Source organism: Pygoscelis adeliae, unplaced genomic scaffold (genome assembly GCF_000699105.1).
Source record: "Pygoscelis adeliae isolate BGI_AS28 unplaced genomic scaffold, ASM69910v1 Scaffold226, whole genome shotgun sequence".
Lineage (NCBI taxonomy): Eukaryota > Metazoa > Chordata > Aves > Sphenisciformes > Spheniscidae > Pygoscelis > Pygoscelis adeliae.
In genome coordinates, this window is record NW_008824983.1 from 640,211 (window position 1) to 651,974 (window position 11,764).

At 43.2% G+C, this 11,764-nt stretch overlaps 1 protein-coding gene across 1 annotated transcript in view; it reads right to left on the reverse strand.

Moving 5' to 3' along the window:
* CHN2 (chimerin 2) overlaps nucleotides 1-3,643 on the reverse strand; it is a 25,602-nt gene extending 21,959 nt beyond the window's left edge. The window contains exon 1 of the mRNA XM_009325702.1: nucleotides 3,209-3,643. Within this exon, the coding sequence (XP_009323977.1) occupies nucleotides 3,209-3,601 (393 nt within the window). The 5' untranslated portion in view covers nucleotides 3,602-3,643. The remainder of the gene's footprint in view (nucleotides 1-3,208) is intronic.
* Between the last annotated feature and the right edge of the window lie 8,121 nt (nucleotides 3,644-11,764).

An 11,764-nucleotide genomic window follows, 5' to 3' on the forward strand; every position in this document is an offset into this window, starting at 1 on the left:
TGCTGAACCTGAGCCATTTGCTGGGAAGAAAAGCTGACTCTGCTGTTATTTTTGTTTAAATACATACACATAATCTTCATGATGTCTGTAAAAAATGCCTCCCCCAAACCCTTTGTCTCCCAGAAGCAGTGTTTATCTGCAGTGATTAACACAAGGGGAAATTTATCCCAGAGCCTCCTTTCTCCCGGCAGGTCTTCTGACTTGTCCGTAATCAGCTGCCTTTACTCTGCTAGCCCACCTGCAAATGGGATTTGCCTATGTTATAGTGGCAAACAAGCACAATATTGTGGTAAATGCACATTATTCAGCTGTATTTGCTCACTTAAAGCAGCACAGAGCCCCTCTCATTAATTCCCAGCCTAGAACAAAATGTGTGGAGCATCCCCAAACTCCACGCTGCTGCCCTCGGGCATGAGGTTGACCTCGCCACCAGCTGGGACCCCACTGAAGCTGGCAGGTAAAGCACATCCCAAAGAGCCTGGCTGGATCCTAACTGTAACGAGATGCAAGAGGACTTTGCGATCCAGTTAGGCTGACGCCCACATAGTTACAGAAATACCTCTGTGTTTTTCTAAACAGGGCTTCAGAGATTTATTCTCTTTCCTGAATTACGGTATGTCTACACTGGCTCATGCAAAGTCGTCCCGCCAGACAGACGCCAGGTCCAAACCTAAATCCATGTGACTGCGTTGTGTGCTCAGGATGAACCCAGCTTAACAAATCAGTCTGGATGCTAATTCTTTTTTTGTTCATTTGCCTTGAGTGCCTTGAAATTTGGAAGAGAGGCTGAATGAGAAAGCACGGATGCTCAGAAGGGCATAACCTGGTGCCCTCACACTCCAAACTCCAGTGCTCTTTTTTAATTTTTGTACTAGCTTGGAACAGATGGAGGGAGAGCCGTCCTTGCTTTGAATTTGTGCCTTCAGTCTATTTCTTCCCTTTGTTCCTTCTCCCTTCCAGTAGGTAAGATCTTCGGTGTAAGATCTACAAAAATCTCATCAGCTTCGCTTAAAAATGTGCCCTTCATTTTTAAGATTCTTCATGGCTAAAGGACAAGAGCTAAAGAGTGTCTGTTTGTTCATGAAGAATTGCCTATGACAAGATTATGAGTGACACTGTGACACATAACCTTTGTCCCTATGAACTGAGATGAATGATACAATACACATCAGCATTCACCTAAAAATGGGGAAGACAATTCTTTGAATGTCTGCAAAATAGTGTTCTTCAGATAAATCCCATATCATCATAGCCTGAGTGCTGTCAAAAGCCATTCAGAATTTTGCCCCAAGACCCATAAAGCCATTCTTTCTCTTTTAAATAATTTCTTAACCCTTTTATGTCATGAATATGGAATATATTAAAGATATTAGACTTGAATTTAGCCGTCTTTCAAATCTAAATATTCTACTCTAAGCATTCTATCCACATTTTCTGTTCAACAGCTAGACATGTTCTAACATATGCCTTTGGAAAACTAACTGTATTTGCATAGTGAACATATTTGTTCATTGAGTGTAACACTTTTGACTGGCCTTTCTGGGCAATTTTTTTTTTAAATGTTTCTTCCCAAAGTTTTTTATTGCTTTACTAGGATAAAACAATAATTTTCTGCTGTCAAGCCTTTGAATACATATATATTTTAATCATGTGATTTACCAGTTAAACTATGACTCTTTTGAAACAGAAAGGAACAGAGACTGTACAACAGCTAGATTGTGCAAACACAAAGTTAACTGGGCACATGTCCAATTATAAATCAAAGCCAAAACAAGGGGAATTTTGAAGAGGAAAGAATGCATGGGTCAAAGTGGAAAAAAGTCTCAGTCATGAGAAAATATTTTCTAGTTAAACTAAAATAGTTTTGATATTAAAATGATAATGAGGGCAAAACCCAGAAAGAATGAAAGCTGGTTTAATCAAGCAAGAAAACACAGAGTATTTCCCCTTTTTCCTTCAGCGCTGATCAGTGAGATAAATATTGACTTCTGTAGACTGGGTCAAGGAGGGGGAATGAGAAAAGGGATGCTATTATTTGCTTTGCTCACTAATATTAAATTACTGATTTACCAACCACAGCAGAAGCACTGCAGAGGACAGCAACGTCTGTACAGCAGAATATGGAGAAAAATAAGAAGTGAAGCTTTTTTGCTAAACCAGGACATCAGTGAAGTCATTTTAATCAGTGCTTCTCCTTTGTTGACAGGTCCAAGATGAGTATCAGAAAATTCTCTTTCTGCTAATGAGTTGAACTATTCTGACAGTGACCCAGATCAGCATCCTCAAGGAGCATTAAGTAAACTGAGGTTTCAAAGCTGAGATGCATTCCTTTCTTGTCTTGTTACTGCCTCTTATTCTCTCTGTATCCATCCCCATAAGCATCAAACCGCAATTTGACAGCATTAGATACGGTAATGGGCTGGCATACTCTGAAACCAGAACAGTCCTTTTGGCAAAACATTTTAGTACAAGCTGCCTGGAAGGTCCGTTTCCAAAGCTGAGTCACTTCCCCGCTGCAGCATGCCAGACACAGCACTTGGGGAAAAAAACCCCTAAGAATCCGATTTTGTATGTATAAGACAGCAAAAAGATGATCCATTTAAACATCCCTGTGTTTGTCCAGCTATTTGGTTTAGTTTGACAAGCAAACACAAGCTCAGATCCTATAGCTCAGTGGGACTCTCAGAGCATTTCCTTAGCATATGGTGGTGGAACAAAAGCTAGGAGACAATACCACCGCTGTGCTCTGCTTTGTTGTTAGGGAGCACCCCAGCTCCCTCAACTTCTTCTGAAAACAGACATAGTCCAAAATGTTTGCTGGTAAAATGCTACTGGCTTCTGATAATAGCTAGATTTTGAAAAGGGGCCTTTTTCTCATTTAAAAATGGATACAGTTTAAGATAAAGACAATCAATATAAAGTACTTTGTTTCTGAACAAAAAAGAAAACTGAATCTGGGCAAAAAGAGCTAAAATGCCAGTCAGGTAGTACAGTGAGTAGCAAAACTGTTATTTGGATTAAGTGCCTATGTAAAAACATATTATGAATGCAGTCAAGGGAACTTAAAGTAGAAAGAAAAATGCTTTTTTCAACACTTTTCTCAGAGCTAGTATAGACGGGTGCGTGAAAACCCCATCACAGCAAAAAATAAAATGTGAGGCATCTAAACAGAACTTTTTAGCCGAAAATAATAGGAAGTTGTGCTTACCTTAAAATTGTGTGCTTTTTCATAGTTGAAGTGGTTGTCATTTTGAGTTAAGGCTGCTCTTCTGACCAAGGAGGTGATCTGTGAATAGGCAAAGAGTTTCAGAGGTTGCCACAAAAGTGCCCCCTTGACTCCCACCTTCACCCCTAGGGCCACGGCCAGGAGCTCTTGGCGCTTCCTTCCTCGCTTCGACTTGTGAACAACGGCACAGTTTTTCTCATTTTCCAGCCACAGATCCTCCGAGAACATAGCGCTGGGATCCCAAATCTTTTCCCTGTCTTCCTCGGCGCCCGGGAGCCTGACTGTAGTCAGTACGGTACAGTTTGTCCAACTGCTTCTGATGTTAGACAGCAGATTTGAAGCAGCTGCAGCCCATTCTGCCGAGACCTCTGGCATGTGACTTGAATGGGCCGTCTTGTGGGACGGAAGGAGCTTCTGCATCTGAATAAGTAACGGCCTGTGCCGTGCGATTTCTTAAGGCAGATGTGTGCCTCGAACAATAGCCCGAATTCATACACTGAGCAACCTTTACCCCCCCCTCCCCGAGTGGTGGTCTCCAGCTAGGTGCTGCTGAAATACCGGCTGGCGGGGGATGGCGTTACAGCTTCACGCCCAAATGCATTTCCAGGGGCAGATCACTTCAACTCCACAGCATGCTAAAAATGAACAAACAAACAAAGCCCTGGGAAAGTCCACGCAACTGAATCCAATGCTGCATCCAATTACACTCGGACTCGGAGACTTATCAGCCAGCAGCCTGCATGCCAGCAGATTAAAACCTTAAAATCACGATGATTGTTTAATCTTACAGGGCTAAAAATATCTTTTTTTTTTTCCACATCCTGTACAAAGCGAAAAATCCAGCAGCAGTCCAAGCATTAATAGTACTTTTATGCTATGTTTTAAATCAGAGCATTTCGTCAGTGTGCATTTGGAGGCACAGAGCTAGCTCACTGTCAGGGAAAGTTGAAAGCCCAGCTGGGAGGATGCAGGTAGGAAGCCCCGAAGCCCTGTGCAGCGCTTCAGTGAAGGCAGGGGAGCTTCATGCGGATGTAGAAAGCCCACGTGCACAGCCCTGTTTGCAGAATAGGGTCTGCAAGGCAGCAAGAGCAGTCGTGCTTCACTCTGGTTACACACATCTATAAATTTGGGGGAGGGAAGTGATTTCTAGTTAAAAGCCAGGCACAGGAGGGATCTGGACCCTGACCGGTCTGCGCTACAGCTTGCAGTGTTACTTTGGGCACCTGATTCACTTCTTTATGGGCAGGTATTTCCTCAGCCCAGGACACAGAGGATGTGTGACACTGAGCATCCCCTGGGAAGCACGTTCAGTGCCTCCTCCCCATCGGCTTCCCTCCCTCCAGCTCCCCTTTCCTTCTCCCATAGTGAGTATGTCCATTCTCCACCCATAAAAGGAAGATAAGAGTTACCTGCTCGGCAGAGCACTGTGAGATTTAATTCTCTAAGGTGTGCCTAATGCTCGAGATGCTGTGACACAGCAAACTGGGGGCTTACCATTGCTACTGGGAAAACTGCCTCTTTGAACTAGAGACACTAAAGACCACATCAGCCCTTTACAGTCTTCCCCACTTCAACTTACCCAGAAAATATGTGAAATTAAAGTATTTAATTCACTCATGTTAACTTTTGAAGTTGAACTTGCCTCTATTTTTTCAGTCTGCTTTTACCTCAGGCTGAAAAGTCATCTAATTCACTTACTAAAACCTCCACCATATAGACTGCCTGCTCTTAGTAAAAGCGATGCTCTCCTGATTTGAAAGCCCGTGGGGACAGATGGTCGGCCGTCAGTAACATCAGGCTGTGCAATTTCAGATAGTGCCCTACTTAGGGTTTTCAAGAAGTTGTGCACCCTGCAAAATTAGCTTCTCAGTTATAAAATGCTGCACTTACTTCTATGTATAGCATACTTAATTCCTTTCTTTTCCAGGTAACTCACAGCACCTCTTTTTACGTGCTCCCATACTCCAAAGCTTCTGCTCCCCGGCTGGGAGGACTTCCACACAACCCCATTGCTCCCCGAGCAGTTGCTGCCCGCCCGGCCTTTCCCCAGGGCTCGGCACTGTTATCTGACCACCGGTGACAACTGGCTGTGATGTATGTATGAACATTGCTCTGCCTGGAGGAAATCCCTGCTGCTCTTCCATATGTCCTCCCACTAGTGAGTCCTGATTTCTGCTAGCTCAAGACCTTTATCTGCTTTCCAGCAGATAAAGGCTATGGCTCCCCAGCTCGCTCTCAATGTATTTCAAGAGATGAGGAACACTGGTTTCAGGGACATCTCTGACCCCATTAGCAGCAATGGCTTCAGTTTGGGCCATCACGAAGGAAACTTTGGAGCAGCTTGAAGTTCTTATCACACTCCAGTTTCTTTCCTCAGTGCCATTTTAAATGTATTTACATTTATCTGGAACAAAGCCCCCAAACTAGCTTTGAGTTATTAGACACCTCTGAAGCTACAGCATCTAAATCCCCATATATACAGAAACTTTCTCTGACTTGCAGCGTAACAGATCCAAAGTCAGAGAGAGGTCGGTTTCCTAATAATGCTCTAATATTTGTATTTATGTCACTAGACTGGTAAAAATCCCATTATATAACCAATATTTTTTACATAACATGGCAGATTTGATGTTCAAGCTACAGGCTTATGATGATACATCTTGGAATTTCTATTTATTAAACTATTTTTGGAATATCAGCGTGTCATCCTGGGATCAGACATACAGTACTATATTTAATGGAAACTCTGAGTGTTTGCACAGAAGCATTAAACTTAATAGACTTGGAGGAGGAGAACTCCGCCAAACCAGTTCATATGACTAAGGCAGACAGTATTTACTGTTTATCATGCATGAAATGTTATTTATCCCCTGGGTTGCTTTTTCTGCCTTGCTTGGGCCCTGTTTAGACAGTTGTTTAATGGGATCCCTTGCAAACACAGGATGTGTACAGAAGGCCAACAGTGAGTATGTCCTCTTAAGAAGCTTAGTCATACAAAGCCCTATAGGTTTGGTGTCTAAAATGGTGCTGTAAAACTGAGATGAGCTGGACCACATATATAACCCCTTCCCTCTCTAAATATAATGCAAACAGCAGCAATGACAAATTCTCAGCAGCAACCAGTTCCAATGTACTGATACTACAGGCCAACCCCAGTGCTCTCTTTTATCCATTTTCTTTTTCTTAGTACAAAATTTACTGCACATGGTGTCAACTCATTTAAAGAGCATCTCTTGATCAAGTTAGCAAGTTAGCCTGCAGCTAAGGAGGAGAATGCCAGCAGCTAAAAATATTATTGCTAGTTGTCACTGAACGTCTAAGCTAGTGAAGGCTGAAAGGCAAATATGGGTTGTCTGCATTTTCAGACCAAAGGATTTCTGCATAACGTATGATTTTAGTTTACTAGTCTCTCTGTAAAGCACATGTACTGTATAGCAAATTGGACATTTACAGCAAAATAAATGTCACTGAACCAGAATAATAAAATTAAAAAGGGGGGGAAGAGGGCGGACTCAGCTTTTGCGCCATTTCCAGCATGCCTTCGCAGAGTGAGCTGAACCACACCATTGTCTCTTCTCTCAAACACTGGCGTCTTGTTTGCTAACAAAGGCCTCAGGGGTAGGAAAGAACAAATTTTAGTATGAAAAGCTTTCAGTTTTGTACATGTGACATGATTTCTGTTGTAGTCGTGTGGGCAGCGCTGAGGACTCACTGGAAGCAAGCGGCGGGGAACTTCGCATGCTGCCCGGCTCCTCTGTGCCAGCTCCAGCGTGGCGGGAAGAGACGCTGCGGGAGCGATGGCTCCTCTCCCCCCGCTGCTGCCGTGCCCACGCAGGCTGGCAGGGACAGGGGATTGAGTGGCAGGGGCCTGGCGCCCCCCCGGGCGCAACTATGGCGGGCAGAGGAGCGGCATGGGCATGCCTCCTTGGACGACACCACAAGCTTTAAAGGGAGGTTGCTCGGTGATGAGGCGTTGTGACCAATCCATGACTGATCTCTAACTAAATACACTTAACACCGCACACAGATACAGTCATAGGTCAAAGAGAGGCCTGTTTCCTCGCAGGCATGGTATACTCGGTAATCTGCCAGACAGATTAGGTTTGCTCAATTGCAAACACGCTGTGGAGATGACACACAGTGCAGGAATCTCACAGCTATTGGGTTTTTCTCCCACGGAGCCCTTCCCACGATGCGCTCGGGAGACAACACCGAAGCAGCTGGCTCTTAGCAAAACACAGGGCACAGAGGGGAAATGGTGGCGAAGGCTAGTCAGCCAAAGGCCTTCGCCATACCACAATGCCGCCAGCCCGTGCCATGGCACCGGGAGCTGCCATTAAAAGGCTTCTGTGCTGCTGAAACAATGGGAGGAAACAAGCTCCAAGCAGAAAACATACTGAACATGAAGCAGAGCACAATGCCTGCAGAGTGGCGCTTGCCAACCCCATCTTGCAAAACCCACTTTCCTACGAAACCCTCCCTCTGGCGGGAAGGCTCTCGACGACCATTAGGTGAATAGAGACTGCAGAGGTGAGCCCGGCCAGGAGGCTCCGCAACACAAAGCTCGGGTTTAGGAAGGGAGTCGGGCTGCACAGAAACTAGGCTGCTGCTGTTCTCTGGTTTATTTTTGAGGGGAACGCAATCTACTTGCTCCTGGGGAATCAAAAATACACAAAAATAATTAATTGGCTGCCACCCTCCTCTGTTCAACAGAACTCCAACTGCAATTGCTGAGAGCTTCCCCCGAACACAGGTCCGTGTGGACTCCTCAAGGATAACGTCTTGCCTGCTGAAAACCTCTCTCGTTTCCAGCACAAAACTTCCTTTCAGGTGAGCTGGAGCTCAGTAAACTGAATATTGTGATTAAAAAAGAAGCACCGCAGGTTTTTTTAAAGGATTAAGATATATCTATAGTTTTGCTTTTTACTCCTCAGAGTTTCAACTTTCTTTTGTTTTAATAACAACCAGTCCCTCTGCAAATGATGAGTCTGAGGAGCTGTCAACGATATGCTGGAAGTGTTTATGGCAGCAGATTATCTGCACTGGGCTCCTATTCTGGAGAGCCCGGGTGCACGTCCATCATCACTAATCCCACCTATCTTTTGAGGATAACCCACTTCAGAGCAAAAGGAACTGCTCATTTAGGAGGACTCCTGCAGTAAATGCTCTGAAGTTAAAATTATTAAAATTTTAGCCTTTACACCTCTCCTAAACTAATGCGATTGATTGTATATCAGCATTGCAGTGGCCAGTTGTCATTTATATGCACTTCTTTCTGACAGGGTATTTGGTCCCCTCCCCCACAGATAAAAGATATAATTTACCTATAGCAAATGGAAATATAATATCTCTTAAACTTCCGATCCCCTTTCTAAATCCTTCTCAAACAGATTTTTCTGTACACATCATGATTATTTTTCTCAAAACAATGTAGTGAACCAAACAATACAACAGCCAAAGGTGAAATGCTGTAGAATCAGGAAGGCACTAGCGAGACTATTATTAAAAATAATAGTTGCTGTAAGCCTCTTATAGAGTATTAATATAATAAGCTATTGTCTATTTTGGAACAACAACTGGAGGTTACATCAAGTGGTATGCAATTACATAGTCATCTCCAATTAAAAAAATAATGGGCGGACTAAAACCTTTTATGTTGTCAGGCAATTGTATCACTTAATGCGTTAAGCTGTGTATTTCACATCTGCCGTTGTATTTAATATGTCTGAAATAATATTTTGACTTCTCATTTTTGTAAACTGTAGTAAATACGCATTGTATTACAAATACATTGTCAGTATCAAGGAAGAAATAGTCCAGAAATAAGGAAAGGATCTAGGCATAGGATGAACTAATTCAGCGATTCCCCCGAATAACCTTGTAGAGATTAACATGGTAACAGCAGGTCTAGCCTATTTATTGCCTCGACTTCCTTTCCTCCCACTCTCTCCTTTATCCTTACCAATCTATCTCCATACTTGTCAAGGTTATTAATGACATTTTCCTGGCTAACTTCATGAGCCTCTCCTCTGTTCTTAATATTCATGACCCAAACAGCAGCAGAGGGATGGAAGAGAGGGGGCACGAGGGCTAAGCAGGGCAGATGAGAACAGAACTGGACACTGCTGCCACTGCTGCCGCCACGGAGGAGGAGGAGCACCAGGTCCCCCACAGTGGGGCTGGCGGGAGCCACTTCATCTGCAAATAGGGCTTTCTCAGGGAAACGGCACTGAATTTATTTCTGAATTACTTCTTGTACTCTGCGTGGATACAACACACGTGATTGACTGAATTTGACTGACTGCAATATACAGGAATGAGTACTGTTATCACACCTATAAATTAAAGTGTATCTATGATAACATCTGGTTTGTAGTCAAACCAAAATTCAAACATGATATTTATCCCGATATTTGTAAAAAATCTTCAGTGATCCCATTATTTTCTCAATGATGTTGTTTTTGTTCACAACAAAACTAACAGAGTATTTTTCTAACAAGTAGACATTTAAGGATAGGATGGATGGATGGATGGATGGATGGATGGATGGATGGATGGATGGCAGGTGTCTGATCTAAAACAGTAATCTGGTCTCTCTTTATAACCAAAGGAGAAAAACAGAAACCTCCAGCCAGTCGTTCATCCTCTTCTATGACAGACCAAGATTAAAATGGGTCTTTGCAGCTCATAAGATAGTCAAAATTAGGTAAGATTAATCTCTCTCTGAACTCTTTTCTATTTCTATTTTTCTATTGTCTATTCAATTTTAGAATAAATGAAACAAGGAATCATTCATTTTATCAGCCTCAACCATATCTGTAAGTAATTATAGAATAATAACTGTACTTTGTTTTGCTTATCAAGACTTCCCATACTTTAGACCTGGCTAAGACTCATGCTCTGGAAACATGGAATACCCAGTTTACTGTATCATTTGTTACACAGCTGCATGTACCTTTATAGGTTTATCTGGGCTCATTGGATGAACTTTTTCAAGAAGTGTAACTACAGAGGAATCAGTCTGTAATTAATACAAATTTCTGATGCTGACTATATAGGTAGCCAGTATTTTGACATTTCACCCACAGAGGAAATAGTCTGGCAACATAATGAACTTAATATGATATACAATGGCCTCTCTGAATTAAGAGGCAAGTGACTCATGCTCTCTGCAAGATACGGGACTATTAGTCAAGAGACAGAGATTTAAAAAAATATCCTAAACATTATAGTTTTTTTCCAGACCCGCAGTGGATGCTGGCTCAGCACCACGTAAGCTCTACGTGTATATGACCTCTTGATCTTTTTCCGTTTTCGCTATGAAGCTCTTGCTTTCTGAAGAAACAGCACTCTGTTTAGGAAAGCCAGCTCGCCATTGATTAAAACCGTCATTTCCCTGCAAGGAGACTGCAGAACTTGAACTAGAGCCAAATCTGCTGAGCTACCACAATGAAGTGGAGAAGTTAACATGCTTACTTCCCGATCTGGGGGGAGAGAGAGGAAGGCAAGAACATCCCCTCTGAGAAAGGTGACGCCTGTGAGCATAGCGCAGTGCCCTTGAAGGGATGGGAAAGGGGCTAGAGGCACCGTAAGCGCAGCAGTCCTGCCCTTGGGGCCCTTTCGGCTTACTCGTGTGGGGTTGCCATTAACCGTAACTGCTTGCATTGAAGGAGCTGGTTGGGTGCCATGCTCAATCACAGGGTTAAATTGAGGACTGTGTTTTGTGAGACTGCATTAAGTCTCACAAGTTTAATGTCAGGACATCAAATGACTGAGCTTGATAATAAATCCCAGTGCTATACAGCTACCATGTTGTATAGCTGGTGGGCGTAAGGCCTGGATGTTTGACCATGTGCCTCATCACACCCCCAAACACATACATTGGACAGTACACAAACACCTACCTCCACGCTTTTGGGATAATTCTCATTTCTGTGTCTCAAACACTACTACACCCTACAGGCAGGTGTTATCTCAAAGCACTACAGTAACTGGCTCTCTGTTCCGTACACAGTAAAACTTAACACAACAAAAATAAATGCAATACAAAAAATAAAATACAGAAAGTTCTTCTGTTTCTCACTTTGAGTTCTGATACTATATGCTGGTGGGAGTAAACTTCTCTTGGAGTGAGACCAGCTCAGCCTTGCAGCATACGCTTTAGGCTGAATCTTATGGACCACAGTCAGAGCTTCTTTTCATATAAAGAAGCAAAAATCCACCCCTCCTGGGATTATGACAAAACGTGGGGGAAAACAGGCTTCCGGAAAGTTTCCCAGAAACCACAGAGTCAGACAGCAATGGCATTTATGTTCGGAGCCACTAACTGCTCAGCAGAGCCAGCTGATCTCTGGAGGGGCTGTAAAGCAATGCCGAGAGAGCTGCCAGAATGTAAAGTATGCTGTGGCAGTCTCGGGAACCAACAGCAGTGCCGTAAGTTTTGCCCAAGCTCAAGACAGCTTGAAACAAGAGACTTTTATGTGGGTTGAAGAAGAGATTTATGTAAGTGAAAGAGAACAAATGATTTGTGAACCAGTG